The sequence below is a fragment of the Juglans regia genome, chromosome 1 (assembly GCF_001411555.2).
Source record: "Juglans regia cultivar Chandler chromosome 1, Walnut 2.0, whole genome shotgun sequence".
NCBI lineage: Eukaryota > Viridiplantae > Streptophyta > Magnoliopsida > Fagales > Juglandaceae > Juglans > Juglans regia.
Window position 1 is genome coordinate 21,952,733 of NC_049901.1, and position 19,521 is coordinate 21,972,253.

Genomic DNA, 19,521 nt, shown 5'->3' on the forward strand with positions numbered 1-19,521 from the left:
CAAGTTGAAACAGCATAACAAGAAGATCATGATGAATAGAGTCTTAGTGCTAATCTATGTGTAGGTTCTTTAAATCTGTAACCATTCCAAACTTATAAATGCTTCATTGACACATTTATTGGATTTAAAGCAAGTTTTTTAATTCACCGCTCGCTAGGTCTAGTTTATCCTTAGTATTTCTTCATTCAAAATTTTCAGTACACAAGCCATGTAAATAGAATTCAAAACTTATCTCAACAGCAGCAGCTCACATGATCTTTAACAGCCCAATTTGGGGGAGAAAATTCTATTATTTTTGGAGCCAGATGGAACTGTCAATTTCATTATGGATGTGATGTCAGTCATAACTTCCAAAAGCTAGGCTTGGGGATATGAGTATATAAATTGCATTTGTGAGTTTATTATTTGAACATGAATATCATCCATCTATAATTTTGGGTTTGATATTTGCAGAATAATCACATGCACTAAGAAATATCAACATAATAATGTGTAATTGTCTTGGCTTAAATGCAGTACCCTCATCACTCTTTGATTTTTAGGATGGTTGGGGCATCTTATATAAAATGAGCAGACAACTATTAGACATGCCTTGACATGAGCATCATGTCTTCAAGTATTGATCTCACTGATTTTCAACAGTAGTATCTTATAAAGTGTATCATGACTTCTTTTTCAGCCTAGGTTATGAAAAGTTTGCTGCTTTAGTTGCCCACGATTGCAGTGATTTTTATCTGCTGAGGATGCGGCAGTGTTTGATAATCCAAAGGATGTCCTGCAACCACAGACCACACCACAATCAAGCCTTAGAGAGGAGTGTTTTTCTATGAAACTAAAAAGACGCCTGTTGAGTACTAATTATGCCTTCAATGCCAGATAATTCTTCTGAGATTTTTATGGAATGGCCCGGGGTCAATATTCAGAATGATGTTTAGCGTGTTAGATTTAGTTACCACAGGAACAGCCATTTGCACCCTCACTATATGTCATTGTTTTCAGTTTGGGTTTAGATTAAGGAAACTAGTGATATATCTACCATCTGACTTCTGATCTATTTGATTTCGGGTTATAATATGAAGGCCCATTCTATTTGCATTAAAATCTGAGAGAGAGAGAGAGAGAGAGAGAGAGAGCAGCCATGCATAGGTTCTAACTATAGGCAAAAGTTTTTTTTCTTTTTCTTGTATTTAAATAAACAGAATACTTCCCCCTTACAAACAGGGAGGAAGTCTTTCTAACCAACCAATGCTCCACAAGTGGAGATAGACAAGACATAGATGCCCTGCTTCTTTCTAGATGAAAGAAAATCTGAAAGAACCACCAATGATATATATTTAAGTTCCTTTATGAAAGATTTTTATACATAATTGACACTTCATACATGTATTTGGTCCTATAATTTTTTTATGGGAAATACTCTAGCCACAAAGGAATTACTCAAAATCAATCCTACAAATTGATGTGGCTTGATGTGGTTCGTCAAATTGTAAAGTTACTTTTATTGTAAAGTAAATCTAACAGTTCAGATGAAGCCACATCAGTTTGTGGAATTATTTTCTGTAACTCCCTTGTGGATGAAGCAGTACTCTTGTTTTATTAAAGGTTTGTGCTTTCTTGACTACTGGCTCCTGAACAATTGATTGTCAATTGACTCATTAAAATTGTATCCTGGCTCAATCATTGGTATGGCTAATGTGAGAGATTTATTTATTGCAGCTTGATATTGAAAACAATTCTGCTCAAAAGGTGTGGCAAGAGGTTGAGTTTGTCTTTGGTAAGTGCTTGTTGAGGAGTAACCTATCTTCATCTATGCATTTGTGCTGCACTAAAAACTTATGGTATAAAATTGTTTCTGGTGAGCTTCTGAGTTGACGCATGGTTGCTGCTAAAATGGTCTAGACTTCCTGAATGATTACTTGTTTCCCTTTTGGAGAATTATGTGCATTTTCATTGGTTTAATAAGCTTCTAGTCATTCAATATTTAAAGCCTGCAGTTATTGTCAATGGTGGTTTAGCACTGTCCAGTCAGTCTTCTTCAGTGAAGTCTGTTTTATGACGAGAGTTTCAGTTAGTGTTGGAGTTAGTAGTGATTGAAACTCTTAGAATTTTGCGTACAGCTACTAAACTGAGATCATAATACAAATTATGTCTGAATCGGCCTGTTGTTCCCCTCGTCTGTTTTGTATATGAGACTCCTTTGGAACTGTTTTGCTTATTAAATCCTTGCTCTGTATGAATATGGCTAGTTACTCAAGCTTTTACTGATATATTGATACTCAGTTTTTGCTTCTGATATTAATAGGTCTATTTTTTTTTTCTTGTTCCACAGGGTGGATATATGTATTTGAAATGGCTCTAAAAGTCTATGCATTTGGATTTAAAAATTATTGGAGGGATGGTCAAAACCGTTTTGATTTTCTCGTCACATGGGTAATAGGTAATTGGCTTGGAAGAATATAACTTTTTATCGCACTGCTTAATTACTTGTATAACATATAACTTTTAAAAAGCATGGTGCCGGCCTATGGGGCATCAGAATAAGAATAACTCCATTCTTTGATGGAAATGTTAATAAATCCACCTCTGCAATCATAATTGGTCCATTCTTTGATTATTTCATATTAAGAATCATTTGAATTTTTTACTCTTGTTATTCTGCAGTTATCGGAGAAACCTTAATTTTTGTGACCCCTGAAGGACTAGCATTTCTTTCCAATGGAGAATGGTAGGGATTTTTTATTTTTTATTTTTAATTTTTCTGCATAGCATGAAATTATTTCTTGTCCCTCACTATATTTTCTTGATTGTTTTCTATAAATGTTTTGGTTTAATGTGAAACCTTTTGAAGAATAAAAGTTTCTTAGTCTAGTAATGATATGATGAAAAGTCATTGGGCGTAGCTTAAGGGTTAGATGCTAAAACAGTTCCTGTGACTTGCCTTTTGGACAGATTAGTCTCTATACTCTAATTTTGTACTTTTGACTTCCTATGCAGTCAACTTCTATCAAATCAGTCATTCCGTTAATAATTTATTAATTATTTGCTAAATGGCATGTCAACACCAATAGTTAAGTGCCGCATGCCATCTAATAAATAAAAAAATTAATTATGAAAAAAATCGCTTAAAAAATTAGATAGCCTAGGTGGACCTAGGCATGGCTACCTTGATGACCCAAGCATGGCTTGGGACCTAGGTGTTTGTTTTGACGTGGCTCTCAATGATTGGTACTGACATGGAGTTTTAAAAGATTATTAACAGATTACTAACGGAAAAACTAATTTGATCAAAATTGAAAGCACAGGAATTAAAAAAATTCAAAATTAGAGTACAGGGACTAATTTTCCAAAAGGCAAACCACAAGGATCATTTCCGTATTCAACACTAATTTTAAATGACCACCTCGTTGTCTTCATCAAGTTGCTCTCAGACTAGGATACTTCTCAATGATATTTAGAATTTTTTGGGGTCTCGAGGGGGCGTGGAAACACATAAGAACTCTTGAATGGAAATTGAAAGGAAATGTGATTCTAGTTCCTTCAGAAATGGTAAGATCTTTGGCACAAGAAGAATAGGTTGGTCTGTATCATCTTGACTTGGTTCTGCTTTTTCCATTTTTTTAAGAAGAATTCTATCATAGAAGTGGTAAAGGTGATATGAAATAGATTAACTGAGGAAAAGGGACAGAGTATCTTCTCATTTCTAAAACCAAAGGATAGCCCCTACCAAGGAGCAGATTGCTTGAATGCAGGAACACTAGCACTCGTGTCATTGGTAATGCTCTTAGCTTAGGATCTAAATCATAAGGTGTATTTTTTCTTTTGTATTTCTGGTGTACCTTTTTTCCATTTGGATTGCAAATTTTTATTTTTCATCCTAAAAAAAGGTTTTATTGTCTAGCTTTAATGTGGATCTTTACCTAGCTAAAGATTGCACTAGAGACAATATTTAAATCGGAAGTAGATGTAGCTGATGAAATCTTGAGTCAGATAAGATGTGATTGGGGCAGGAAAAATGATTTGTACACCTTAATCCGGCTGAGAGCGAACTTTGGGAGAAGAATCCAGGCGTTCGTAGTTGCATCAAAAGCCAATGTCTATGGTTGTCAGTGGGGTTGGTCCAAGACCTTTTAATTAACCAAAACTTGTACGAGTCTGGTTTCAAGCTTTGCTATCTTTGGATCTCATAGTAAAAAGGAATGTCATTCTATTTGTCTATTAATTTTTCAACAACACTAAACAATGTGTTGGCAGAGAGTATGCCTTTAGAGAGGAGAAAATGAATGAAAAGATACATGTGGTTAACTTATTAGTTGAAAATGGGTTTATGAAGGTAACCATAATTTTGTTGGGACTGGGCGTAGTTCGATTGAGTTCAGTTTTCTTTAATTGACTTATTCAACAGCACATTTGGAAAGGAATTATACCAGTATCAAGCTTCAATCCATTAATCTGTACATAATTGGTTTCTTCTGATGTTATTCTGAAGTTACAAATTTTAAATGGTACTTCTATGGTTATAATAGCTATTTAAGCGCTCGCTTACCTATGAATGCATATTACCATTAAATCTCATCGTTCTATGTCAACAGGATTCGCTACCTTCTCCTCGCAAGAATGTTAAGGTTGATAAGGCTACTGATGCATGTTCAGCGTTACCGTGCCTTCATTGCCACTTTCATAGCCCTTATACCAAGCTTGATGCCATACCTTGGGACCATATTTTGTGTCCTTTGTATTTATTGTTCTCTTGGTGTGCAGGTAATTCTTTTGCTTGCTTTCAAAGAAAGTAATTTACTAAAGATGCCCTTTCTGATCACCTTCTTCATTAATTTGTGCTTCTCTATTGTTGGGATTAAGAAAATTTTATAACCTGTACTGATCCTTTATCTCTTAATTCAGTATATTTGGAAATATGAAGTTTATAGTGTCCCAAATCTATTCTTGGTTATGTATTTTTGCAGTTTTAAAATTAAATACCGTGTAGGTCATCCTTATGATGTCCCCTTTATGTTACTGTTACAACATTCTTCCCAATTTGTTCTGTTTTCTATCTGATTTATAGATCTTTGGTGGAATTGTCAATGATGGAAATGCCAGTTTGGAAGAAACAGATCTTGCTGATTACGAGTATCCTTTATTTACTGAAGGAAGTATTTCCTTGGCGTTGATTCAATCCATCCATCGCATGACTGTGATACCTTTCTGTATGATACTGACAAAAGGCTAATTGAGTAATTTTAGGCAATTCTATTAGTTATCATTATTTAATCTCTTTTGGCTTGTTTCTCGTTCCTGCAAAGGTTCTAGTGCTAGAGAGAGAGAATGCTGATATCTTCAGTCACTTTAGTTTTCTTGACAAAATCAGCTATTTACTTTTCAATTTCAACGACTATCCAAATGGGATGGTGACACTTTTTAATCTACTAGTTGCGGGAAATTGGCAAATGTGGATGGAGGTATGACTGCTGTCTACAAGTATTTATAAGTAGCATATACTATTCTGCATTATCATCTTTTTCTGATTAGTGAATGTTTTTCTAGGTTGAGTTGTTCTCTCATGATGCTTGTTCCCATGGAATCTATCAGGGAAATTGACTAACTACTGCCTGTTTCTCTTTTATATTTTCACATGTGATCATGAGCATTTGGACTTTTTTTATTCTAATCCATAGTGATGGAAGATTGGGTGGCTTCTTTGTGCGAGAGGTAATGATAGGTTAACAACAATGAAGTACCTACCCCAAATACTTGGATAGGAATCGTAAAAATTATGATAATTTTTTTATTTTGCCATTCATTCCGAAGATTTCACAAATCCAAACCACCAATGCATGCATCTCGAAGCCACGCAGGACCCTAGGGATTTGTGTAGGCGCCACCTAATGTATCCTGTATTCTGTATTACTTGATCTTGTGCAATCAGGCCCAGCACCAAGTCTAGAATCCTTTTGGCTCAGTGAGGTTACTTAGAACAAAAGCATTACCTGATACAGGTTCCTCTAGAGAAATCTTCGCAGTTTGAACCATATGTAGTTCATACAGCTGATATTATGAATTTATAACATGTTTGAGCATTCCTTTGTTTTCAGCAGGTCATTTTAATTCTGTGCTTTTACTTTTATGGTTTGATTAGTTAAAGTGGAATTGTAATTGTAGTCTACACTTTGATTCATTAATTAATTGTGTTCACCATTTCAGAGCTACGAGGAATTAACCGGAACTTCATGGACACTCGCTTATTTTTTCAGCTTTTACTTAGTAACAGTGTTACTGCTCTTGAATTTGGTAAATTTTATTCAATAATACTTCCCTATTTCATTTACCTTGTCATTTATGTTACATTATTTTGAAAAGTAATACCCACACCCAGTGAGTTTTGAACTTACTAAAAGGGAGATGTCATTTAAGCTAAAGCTCATTGGCTTGTAGTCTAAGGCCCCGTTTGTATAAGCAGTTGGTTATCTCATCCCATCTCATCTAATCTCATCTCAACTTCCAAACACTACTCAAACACAAACACTTTTCAATTTCACTTTCATACTTTTTCATCATTACTAATTATTACAACTTTCCCAATCTTTCAAATAAAATACAAAAAAAAAAAAAAAAAATCAACTTTTTCAAATACCAAATAAAAAATTATATTCTAACAATATTTTAACTTTATAATGTTTTTATTCAACTTTTACCCTCTCATTTCCCAAAACCCAATAAAAATCTTAATTCAAACTATTTTACTACTATTCACAAACCATCTCACTATTATTCACAGATTTCTCATTTCATCTCATCTGACTATCCAAACAAGGCCTAATTGTTGCAGAAGCACAATGCCTGCCATTTGTATGTTTTGTGATTTTTTGGGTAGATCAACTTGTTTTTTGAAATGGGTGCTGCAGAAACATATTTTCTGAGCGGACTAAACCAGAAGTTAAAATATATATTTACTATTATATTTCCTCTAATTTCACCCAGAGGACATTAATCACCTTTCTCTAGGAAATACTATTGAATAGTAGCCTTACAGGATTAAAACCAAAACCGAAAACCCTTATAGCTAGTGTTTGTTGGTTCGGTTTGGTTAGATAAGGGTCCCTGGTTCTGATATCCAGATTTTACATTGGACAGGGTCTTTAAGAGTAACTTCCTTTGAATGTTTTTGGGATCTTTGTATTGGGAGTATGGAACATGACCACTGCAGCCTTCGCTGCTGTGGTTGTCCTGTCTTTATCTTAATTGTATTGCTTATTGCAATTCATAAGTAAAATTAAACTTGGAAACTTCTCTTCAATGCAATTTCAGATTATAGCTTTTGTCTTGGAGGCATTCTTTGCTGAAATGGATCTTGAGTCATCAGAAAACTGTAATGAGCAGGACAAGGTTTGTAGTTGTTCTGAACTGTTTATTACAATGGAAAATATACTGCCATGTCCCTCTGTGAAAAACTGATCATGATGCAGATAAATTACTCCCCTTCTACTTAAATGTTATCTTAAGAAAATCTTTAATGAATGAATACAGATGCAAATCAAGAAACAAAAATATGGCATGGATGCTGTCTAACTTGTGAATTTTGGGTTTTTAATTAACCATCAGACTAATCCCTTTGAAGGAAGAGATTCATTCAAAAGTTGAGGGGTTTGAGTTTTAATGCATACAACCAAGGATACTCCTAGGTTTGCCTACTGCTGATTTTCATTATTAATTCACTCGCATGTCAACAGTTATATAATAATGCACGTAATTTGAAGTTTCTTAAAGCTAAAATAGTTTGAAAGGTTGTTGGTTTACAGAATAATGTTGCTCAAAACATCAATGGTGTTTATTGGGTTATGTTAGGTCAAGATGGAGGTTCTGCTGCAAATTGCTCAGCATCGCCTATATGTGTTCTGAAAGTTACCTTATGTCTAGATATTTTGCTACTCTCTTTGGTAAATCATTTTAAGGTGTAAAGGACACATTTAAGTGCAATTTCTTTGCATAATAGAAATTTTTAAATCATTATTCTATCCGTACAACTTATCATCTCCATTAGAACTGCTTAATGAGTTATCTGTTAATTGTACAAGTAATGCAGTGAACTTGTCAGTCAAAATAGCTCAAATTGTTTAAAAATACATCCCAATAGTACAATTTGTCACTGAAACTTGATTGAATTTTTCTGAGTAGGACTCCTTAAATAGTAAGAAAATTCTCTTCAGCAGCAACAGATTTAGCAGTAAGAATATTCACTTAATTTGTTTCTTGCAGTAGTTTTTCTATCCCCTTACAGTGGTGTCTAATATTTTTTCTCACCTGATTTTATTTTTCTAGCAAAAAGTGGCTTCAAATTTTAATTATTATTTTTTTACCTTCTCAAACTAGGAAGTGGATGGAGGAAAGGGGCGTCGACGATCTGTGGGGTACCTATGCGAACTAGTTGTCACTCCAAAAAGCTCACGTTTACTTTCATTTGGGATGTCAAAGATAACCTGGTCTCATTTTTTTGGTTTGGTGCAGCACAAAATCACAAAGCCAAAGGGTTGATGCTCTTCTTCATCATATGTTGAGTGCAGAGCTCGATCGACCAGAGTCTTCTAATCCATAGGTTGGCATCATTCCAATTTTCATAACTGAATTATATACCTAATGATATTGTTGTGACACATAGAGAGAACACAAACAAGAGGGAAAAGCCATTTGTTCATGCTTGTGTTTATTCATTACTGTTCCACTATATATGCTAAACATACAATTGGGGAGATGGTCTCATAATCAACGCCATAAGTTTGAGTGTAACCCTTAGCAACCAAGCGTGCTTTCAGATGTTCCACATAACCATTAGGATGGAATTTGACTTTATAGACCCATTTACAACTAAGAGGTTGTTTATCAAGTGGAACATGACCCATGTCCCATTATATTGAAGAGCATCCATTTCATCCTTCATAGTTGTCCTCCCGGAGCATCCTGGACTATTTTAGGAACAAAATGCTTTGAAAGTTGAGAAGTAAAACACGAGAATGAAGGAGATAAGGCATGACAAGAGACAAACTGACTAATTGGATGTTGAGAAACACGACAACGAGTACCTTTTCTGAGAGTAATAGGCTAAGAATATGAAGTACTAGGTTACTCAAGATTTGAAGATGGAGACGAGATTGGTGGAGGCATGGGAGCCAATGTGTTAAGACCCCATAAAAAACCGACCTAGGACATGGTCCTAGGCATGCATGGGCTAGCCAAGGCCCAATGCCGTGGGCCCCCATGGGTTCCACACCACTATCATTTGTTTATTGATTGATTGATTGATTTTATTTATTTTTATTTATCAAGAGACCTATTAGAGTTTCCACTTTGTATTCTCTATAAATAGGACATTTAGGCATTTAGTTTACATCTTTTGAACCTTTGAAAAATTTCCTAAGTGGTTAGACTTGTTCTTGATATCACCCTTTCGGTGCTAGGCACTTGGGCTACTTGGGTGCAATTCGCAAATCCTTAGTAGAGAATCATCAACTATTGTGCAATCCGTGAATCAATAGTTGAAGTGCTATCTTATTCATCCATTATCTTCATTGTTCTTATTTTCCATCTTGTTCATCTACACTTTCTTGCATATTTCATATAAACCAAAAAGAGTCTTCATATTCTTTTGTTGAGTCCATTCATCTTTGTGCATTCTTGACTCGGTGGTGAAGTTGTTCATCATTGTGTTCTTGAATGTTCATACGTGTTCATCCATATATTTCCTTGCATTCATTTGATCCACCCAAACACTAAGTCTTGCCCACTATAGTGTTTGCCCTAGTCCACTTACCATAAATTACCTTGCCGCCCTTCCATAAAACCCTAGCCATATTTCCCACATACACTACTCGACCAACCCTAGTGTTGCCCTACCTTCTATAATTGGCCAAATCCCACAATTATCCTTCATCCATCATATTTATTGAGCTAGCCCAAATTGCCACTTCCCATTATCCAACTTGCCCTAGCCGTGAGTCATACCTTACCATAAGTGGCTTGCCCATATCCATAAAACCCTAGTCCATATACTCCACTTACATATTCGGCCACACCAAAGTCTTCCATCCATAAAACCCTAGCCATCACTCAAGAGTCCCATTTGGCAACTTCCTTAATTCAAAGAAAGTTGACTCATTCCAAGCACTCATCCAATTCCTTAAAACTCTCAACTTCTTCCATAGACCTAGTCAACTAAAGACTCCATCCTCTTGCAATATTCAAAGCCAAATTCTATATTCCTTATCTTATCCTAGCCAATCCCTAAAGTCAATGAGTAACCCTTGACTCATTCAAACTCCATCTCATCTACCATATCCAATCCCTCAAATCTCTCATTCCCTGCAATCACTTAAGTCAACCAAAGATCCCAATCCTATCTTCCATCTCCTAATCCCTAAAGTCAAGGAGCAACCCTAGCATCTCATCCAAGACTCCAACCCTAATCCTTCTCTTCCCAATCTCGAAATTACCCTTAGCCACCACACAAAACCCTAGCTACACTTCACCATACCAACCCTAATCATCATCCAAGAAGCCCCAACATTAAGGGCAACCCTCAAACCATCCACATTGCATCGAACACCCATAATCCTAAGCCAATCTTCAAAGACCACGGCAACCCTAGTTGCCTCCAACCCATAACCCTAGCCTCATCTCATCTACTCAACCCTATCCCCATCATCTTGGTGCCTCACTCAAGAACAAGTCTCTAGCCGCCCACATTGATTTGCCTTCCCTAAACACTTAGCCTACCCAAGTTCATCATCATCTCCATCATTTCATCACCTAAACACCATTCCTTTGTTGAAGGCCAAGCAAGTTGGCAAGGTCACTCGGTGGTCCTTAGTGTTAGGGACAAGACCGGGGTCCCTAACATTAATTGGTGCTTTCATTGAGAGTGCCACCTTGCTTGGAGATTTAGGGAAGCCCTAACAATAATTGGTGCTTCCATCAAGTAATTTCATTAAGAGGTTTTGGTGAAACCCATCTTGCTTGGAACCCTTAGTGTTCCCTAACATTAACGGTGGTTAAGTTGAGAGGTTTTGGTGAAACCTATCTTGCTCGGATTTTATTGAAAGGAGCTATCTTGTTTGGTGCTCTTAAGAAGCCCTACATTATTGGTGCTTTCGTCGAGAGATTTCATAGAGAAGTTCTCACTTCTCCCCGAGGTAAACAACGCGATAATCACACTTGTGAATTGGTTGGGGGAGTCCCTCGTGGATCTCATTATTTTTTATTGTGTTGAGAAATTGTAGTTTAGGAGTTGAGGAGGAGAACGGAGTAAGATTGTTTGTAGGGGTCAACCACACGAGTTAGTGGAAGACCTAAGGCTAGACCTCAAGCTTGTTGCAAGAAAGTGTTGTCCACCCGACAACGTGTGCAACTCAAGGTTGGATTTTTGAAACTTGAACCATCACCATGCACGAGGACACTCTAGAAGTAGAGCGCCTTGTGGCATTAGAAGGGCGTACAACAAGGCTTTACCACGTCCTTAATGAGGTCAACACTACCATGGCCAAGTTAAGGATGGCCATGAAAGCCAGTTGCCGTAGGAGTGAAGAGAATAGAAGAACCTTTGCCTTATGGCCAAAGAACTTACTTTGATGGGAGATGGCACCATCAAGAGAGAGGTGAAAGCCACCTTGAGAGAAGATACAAGGAAAACCACTATGAGGAGAGAAGAGGAAACCGGGCTTATGACCGGGGACCAATGAGGCATATAGTGGATTTTCCTAATATTAGTAGTGGGAGAAGAAAAGAAGTTGGACCACTTTGCCAATCAAGGAAGTCAAGCCTTGGGAGGCCATCATGTCCAAGTCATTGTGTATAGGTGGGGAAAATTGTTTTGCCTTGAAGGAGGCAAGAAAAGACTATGTGGGCTTGAGTTTATCAAATTTGATCCTTGAGGGCAAGGATAATCTTGAAGGAAGATGGAATGTCAAGACCCCATCAAAAACCGCCCTAGGACATGGTCCTAGGCATGCATGGGCTAGCCAAGGCCACCAAGGGCCAATGCCATGGGCACCCATGGGTTCCACACCACTATCATTTGTTTATTTATTTATTTTATTTATTTTTATTTATCAAGGGACCTATTAGGGTTTCTACTTTGTATTCTCTATAAATAGGACCCTTAGGCATTTAGTTTACATCTTTTGAACTTTTGACAAATTTCCTAAGTGGGTAGACTTGTTCTTGAGATCACTCTTTTGGTGCTAGGCATTTGGGCTACTTAGGTGCAATTCGTGAATCCCTAGTAGAGAATTATCACCTTGCAATTCGTGAATAGGTGTGATTCAACTTATCTTGTTTTTGCAATTTAGTGCAATTCGTGAATCTAAGTTATGTTATCTTTGTTATTTTCAAGTTTATCAATCTATGAGATTTATTTCAACTATTGTGCAATCCGTGAATCAATAGTTGAAGTGCTATCTTATTCATCCGTTGTTTATCCATTATCTTCATTGTTCTTATTTTTCATCTTGTTCATCTACACTTTCTTGCATATCTAAATATTCATATAAAACAAAAAGAGTCTTCATATTCTTTTGTTGAGTTCATTTATCTTTGTGCATTCTTGACTTGGTGGTGAAGTTATTCATCATTGTGTTCTTGAATGTTCATACGTTTTCATCCATATTGTTCATCCATATATTTCTTTGCATTCATTTATAATTTTGCCCTAGTCCACTTACCATGAATTACCTTGCCGCCCCTCTATAAAATCCTTGCCATACTTCCCACATACACTACTCGACCAATCCTAGTGTTGCCCTACCTTCCATAATTGGCCACATCCCATAATGACCCTTCATCCATCATATTCATTGACCTAGTCGAAATTGCCACTTCCCATCATCCAACTTGCCCTAGCTGTGAGTCATACTTACCATAAGTGGCTTGTCCATAAATCTTTCCATATTCATAAAACTCTAGTCCATATACTCCAGTTACATATTCGGCCACACCAAAGTCTTTCATCCATAAAACCCTAGCCATCACTCAAGAGTCCCATTTGGCAACTTCTTTAATTCAAGGAAAGTTGACTCATTCCAATCACTCACCAATTCCTTAAAACTCTCAACTCCTTCCATAGACCTAGTCAACCAAAGACTCCATCTTCTTGCAATATTCAAAGCCAAATCTTATCTTCCTTATCTTATCCTAGCCAACCCCTAAAGTCAAGGAGCAACCCTTGACTCATTCAAACTCCATCTCATCTACCATATCCAATCCCTCATTCCCTACAATCACTCAAGTCAACCAAAGATCCCAATCCTATCTTCCATCTCCTAATCTCTAAAGTCAAGGAGCAACCCTAAACTCGTTCAAACACTTTCCAAACCCTAGCATCTCATCCAAGACTCCAACCCTAGTCCATCTCTTCCCAATCTCGAAATCACACTTAGCCACCACACAAAACCCTAGTTACACTTCACCATACCAACCCTAATGATCATCCAAGAGGCCCCAACATTAAGGGCAACCCTCAAGCCATCCACATTGCATCAAACACCCATAATCCTAAGCCAATCTTCATAGACCACGTCAACCCTAGTTCATTCCCATAGTCCACGGCAACCCTAGCTCCATCATCTTGGCGCCTTACTCAAGAATAAGTCTCTAGTCGCCCACATTGATTTACCTTCCCTAAACACTTAGCCTACCCAATTTCATCATCATCTCCATCATTCCATCACCCAAACACCATTCCTTTGTTGAAGGTCAAGCAAGTTGGTAAGGTCACTCGGTCATCATTCACACCAAGGCGAGCTTGTGGTCCTTAGTGTTAGGGATAAGACCGGAGTCCCTAACACAATGGCCACGAGCGACGCAAATAAACCTGTAAGGGAACAGTGGAAGGCGCTGGGGAAGAGTGGGTGAGGGTGAGAAGGAAGAATAAGAGTAGGTAATGGTAGAAGATCACGCTCGCCAATCAAAGATGTGTATGAGAAATAGGGTATGGACTCAGAGAATGTGACATCAACACTATTGAAGTAGCGTCTAAGAACGAGATTGTAGCAACAATATCCTTTTTGAGTCCGAGAATAACCATAAAAAATACATTTGGTAGCACATAGATCAAGTTTATCAAAACCTCGGCCAAAGTTATAAACATAACAAACGCACTGAAAGATTTTTGGAGGAAGATAAAAAGAAGGAGATGTAGGGAGCAAAATAGAGAAAGGAGAGGCACCATCGAGGACTGATGAAGTTATACCGTTAATAAGGTGACAAGTAGTAATGACTCCATCAATCTAAAAACTTTTTAGGAACATACATGTATGTGAAGTAAAAGTGCTCAGATTACATCTAACAAATGATTGTTTTTGCATTCAGCCACACTATTCTGTTGGGGGTATTAGAACATGAGGTTTGATTGACAATTCTTTTATTCCTAAAGTAGCAAATGAACTAGATTGATATTCTTTAGCATTGTTATAACGCAAAACTTAAAATTTATGTCCAAATTGGGTTTTAATTTCTTTACGAAAGATTTGGAATATGGAAAGAAGTTGAGATCATGCCTTCATCAGAAACCACCATGTCATACGAGAAAAATTATCCACAAATGTAACAAAATATTGAAATTTATTTGATTCAATATTGATTGGTCCCCATAAATCAGAGTGAATAATTTCAAAAAAGACTCTAGGCATGATTATCAACCCAAGGTACAAAAGACAAGCTAGTCTTTGTAAGTTGACATGCTTCACAAGGAAGAAGGAGACATTTCTAAGATTCCTAATTTGGGAAATGGAAGGGTTGTCAAAAGCGGATGATGATGAGGATGTGAGAGCTTGAGTGGGTGAATGCTTGAAATCAATATAATACAAGCCACCAGCTTCATGCCCCGTACCAATCTTCTTGTCTTGTGATTCTGAAAGATACATAAAGAGGGATGAAAACTCACTAAATATTTGAGATTTTGAGTAATCTTACTAACAGACAACAAACTAAAGGGAAATCTGGGAGCATTAAAACAAATGACAAGGATATAAAGTCAGTGTGCTTAGTGGATTCAACGCCTGCAACTTTAGCAAGAGAACCATTAGCAAGAGTAACACTCTTTGGAGATTTCACATTATTTAAATTTGATAAGGAATAAGTCAAAGCGGTCATTTGTTCTTTAGCTCCCGAATCGATGATTCATGGATCTTGAGTGGATGAGAGAATACATGCAAAAGTTGTATCTAATTGGGCAAGAGCAGCGTGGAAGATGAAGGAGCCCATGTGCAAGACAAAAGCTGAGCATACTCATCCCTTGGTATGGTGATCATATTTGAATCTGGAGGTGGATTGGAGATAGCTGATGGTGAGGTAGTATCTTGATTAGAAGATCCAGATGGTCTACCATGTAAATCCGAACAATAGTCTACCAAGTGATTACTGCAACCACAATGAGTGCACTTACGAGGTCACAGCCTCAAGTGCAAGCACCCGTGGTGTTATAGCCCCCACGTCCGACAGGAGGAACATTATGATTCCCATAAGAGGCAACGAAGGCAAATCTCTCACTACTCAAATAAAAAACAACTGAGATCGATGTCCAGACAACGTGGCACATTGAAGCAGAGAGAACACATAAGGAAATCAGAGAAGCTATGGACTAGCCAAAATTTGGGAACGAACATACTCATATTTTGGCTTGAAGCCAACAAGGAACCAAACAACATTGAAGTCTTCACGTTGTTGTTGCATACGTGAAACATCAGAAGTAATAGGCTGATACATTTTGAGCTCTGCACATATACTCATCACTTGAAAATAATACTCTTCTGGACCCAAAGGACCTTGTTCCAGAATTGCTTACACAACTCATAAATGTGGGTCATGTTCCCAACACCTGAATACATCTGCTTGAGATGCTCCCCACACTTTTTGAGCAGTGTCAAGATGTATCAAACTAGAACAAATACTAGGCTCAATACTAGACAACATCAAGGACAAGATTTGAGCATTTTGTTCCTATTGAGCAAATGTAGGACTAGTTGAGTCGGGTTTTGTATCAACCAAGTGGCTATGAAGACCCTTGCCCTTCAAAAACACTTAAAAACAGATTTTGGCCAAAGCACATAGTTCTTTCCATTTAGCTTTACCAAGGTTATAGGCACATTAAAGATTGATGTAAGAGATAATGATTCAAATTTAGTAGACATGGGGGCTGAAAAATACCACACAATCCAACCCAAACGTACAAACCCATACAAGATGTGAAATATGGATAAAAACTGAAGAACCCAATCTGAAAAGTATAAACCAAGCTGAAGTCGTGTGAAATATGCAGAAAGTACACAAGAGAGAGACCTAAATGACCGGGTTTCAACTTATTCTGGTCTGTATTGGCTTTGAACTGGTTTGTATTGGCTCAGAACCGGTCTGTATCAGTTGGAATAGGCCTATATCGGCTGAACCGGCCAATATCAGATTCGAACTAGCATGTACCGGTACAGATGGCCTTGTACCAATCTGTATTGGTTGGAATTGACCTACATCGACCTGAACCGATATGTATCGGGTCAAAACTAATATGAACTGGCCAATATCGGATCCAAACCAGTATGAAACCTGTATGTACCGGTACAGATAGCCTTGTACCAGATAGGAGCAGACACGTAATCTGAGTTAAGGACATCCTCACCCCAAGGATGAATACCTAAGCACTGCTACCAAACAGTCCCTGAGCTTTGATATTGCTGGTGAAAGGTGGCCCTATTGGCAGCCTCTAATGACGGGAAAGTCACCGGACAGTACAAAAGATAGTGAGCTCAAATCCAGTAGCCATTACTGCATACGATACTGGAAACAACACCAACCCGAGTGTTGCGCTAGAAAAATCTGTCTAGACCACACCTAGCGGCACCATTGCACCACCAACTGCGACAGAAAGGGCCGGCAACCACAACCGGCCCCTACCAACCGACAACCAACAACATTAATGCCGTCAAACAACCACCACCCAAAAGCAACTCAATGGGCAAAATCAAATGGAATCAGCAACAATCTAGAAAGCACACTCTGATGCCATGTTGTAAAACATAGTAAGAACACAAACAAGAGGGAAAAGCTATTTGTTCAAACTTGTGTTTATTCATTATGTTCCCCTAAACATACAATTGACGATTATACCCTCGTGTATTATACTTATTACAATAATGCCCTCTAATAGATATCATAAATTATAAAATATTTGATGACTTTGTCAAACTATTAAAAAGAAGGGTTAAATACTAAAATAATTACTGTGGTTTGCCTTTTGGATAGATTAGCCCATATTCTCTAATTTTTAACTTTTTACTCCCTAAACTTTCAACTTTGATCAAATCAACCCTTAAGTTAATACACAATTAATAATTTGTTAAAAATGTCACGTCAGCACCAATAAATGTGTCACATGTGATGTAAAAAAACAGTTCTTCTAGGTACAGGCGTTTCGGCTTACCAATTGGCGCACGAAGATGACATGGTAGGAGCTTTGTTTTTTTTTTTTAAATGAAATAAACAGACTGTCTTAAGAGAAAAAACACCAAGATCCTTTAATCGTTCCCTTTCTCTACTGCAATCGTTCCTCTCTCTCTCTCTCTCTCTCTCCTCTGCCTCCTTCTTAGAGGTTCCTTCGTGTCTCTCTCTGTGCTTGATCGACTTGTTGAGTTCTGTCGTCACCTCGGCCAGAAGCTCCCCACTCCTCGGTGTCAAATCTGGCAGTTCTGGTAGGTAAGAAGTTTTCCCCCATTGTAGCATCATCCTTCAAATAAAATAATTTTCTACACAAGATTATATTGTAAATGGGAAATGACTTTAAATGGAAAAAATCGTTAAACCTTGTTGCAATGAAGAAATGTAACTGTGAAAGTCAGGACACAGAGAGGGAGATCGAGGTGAATTTTGTTTTTAAACCATATGGGTTAATTTCTCCGTAAATTTGGTTATGACCCTATTCTTCCTGTCTAAAATTATCATTTGGATTTGCACAATGAGGTTAATTTGTTAAGTCTCTTATTTAACATCCAAATATAATTTCTCTACTGGGTTGCTGCATTCATACTAGATTTATTGTCTATACATATTGCAAAATGGATTTTTTGCAAAACTAGATTTATGGTAAAATGGGTTGCTACATTCATTGGACTAGATTTTTTGTAACACTGGATTTTTTGCAAGACTAGATTTTTTGTCTTTGAATTGATGCAAAATGGGTCTTTGGAAATTCAATTGCATAGTAATAGGTTTGACCATATGAAGGTGGAACTTTACAAATGTTTTTTTAATTAAATAATGCTAATTTCTTTATTTTCCAAATTTAATTGATATGAATAGGACCTTCTCATGGTTCAGCATTAACTTGGCATAGGTGGATGAAAATTGTTGTGTTTGCAGCAAGGTGAGCTTGTTTACTATAGTTTTTTTTAATAAATCATTGTATTGGAACTTCTATGTTAACATGTTGGAAAATATTGACCAGATTACAACTCGGTAAAGGAAAGCAAAGAGGTCTCTCTTGAGCGTGGAAATGCTTTGTGTTAAGGCTTTTGAGTTTTAGATTGGATAACATAGTTTAACAGGGTAGGGGACCATAGCTGTGTCTCTCATGCCCCAATTATCCCATCAATATGATCTCATTTTCAGCTTTCTTGTATTGCCTTCCCCATCTAATTTTGGAGTTTAGTGGAACCCAATTTTGGCCAACCAGTAATTGAGACTCAAGAAAGTGTACAGTCTCATGTTAATTATGTCAAGTTGAAATATTGACTGTTTTACTTCGCATGATGTTATTTAACGCTTTAACTCTTTCTTTATGTTCTACTATGGTCACAGATGCAACTTGACCTGGATGAGACACAACTAGAGGGCGCGGATGGGACACAGCCTGAGCGCTTATTGTAGTTCTGAACTTGGTGTTACAGTCTTGTTGTTGAAGTACCCGAGAAGCTTTGTTGTAATGCTTGAACTTTGTTAGTAAAGTGGTCCGGATTTGGTATTGGGGACTTTGTTAAACTAGGTTGATTACTGTTGGTGGTGTTTGGTTATTGAAGTTCTAGATTTGGTGTTATTAGGTATTTTTGTTGTTATTTTCTTTAAAGCTTTGGTGTATTTTTGTTGTTATTGAAGCTCCAGATTTGTTATTATAGACTTTGTTATTGACGTTTGAGAGGTTGGGGTGACAAATATTTTGGTTATTGAAGTTAGTGTTTGTGTTATTAGTGACTTTGGCACTAATGGATTTGGTCCTACTCTCCCAATTAGTTTCACTGCCCGATCACAATATGTTTTTGTCAGTGATGTATTTTAAGATTTTTTTCAAAAGAATGAATCTAATGGTATGCATCTCAGCTATCTATGTCCCCTTGTTGTATTTTTAGTTGTAAAAAGTAACCATAGGAGCAACATTTTATTAAATTAAAGCAAAATATAAAAGGAAGAATAGAGCCACAAATATCATGATACCAAAATGGGTGGTGAGAAGACCACAATTGAGGTTGAATTTCTAATCTATTAAAGTATGGTGGCAGA

At 37.1% G+C, this 19,521-nt stretch overlaps 1 protein-coding gene across 3 annotated transcripts in view; it reads left to right on the forward strand.

Annotated features, from left to right (window-relative positions):
- LOC108999584 (two pore calcium channel protein 1A-like) overlaps positions 1 to 19,211 on the forward strand; it is a 44,385-nt gene extending 25,174 nt beyond the window's left edge. The window contains exons 14-25 of one of the 3 annotated variants that reach the window (XR_004798020.1): positions 1,717 to 1,774; positions 2,330 to 2,437; positions 2,662 to 2,725; positions 4,590 to 4,758; positions 5,063 to 5,127; positions 5,366 to 5,456; positions 6,199 to 6,285; positions 7,303 to 7,380; positions 8,365 to 8,402; positions 8,500 to 8,587; positions 18,328 to 18,391; positions 18,826 to 19,211. Coding sequence is in view for 1 of the 3 variants with exons in the window: in XM_018976498.2 (XP_018832043.1) it covers positions 1,717 to 1,774; positions 2,330 to 2,437; positions 2,662 to 2,725; positions 4,590 to 4,758; positions 5,063 to 5,127; positions 5,366 to 5,456; positions 6,199 to 6,285; positions 7,303 to 7,380; positions 8,365 to 8,402; positions 8,500 to 8,587 (846 nt within the window). In the remaining 2 variants the exon portion in view is untranslated. The other 2 variants (XR_004798021.1, XM_018976498.2) reach the window with 2 other exon arrangements.
- Positions 19,212 to 19,521: the final 310 nt, after the last annotated feature.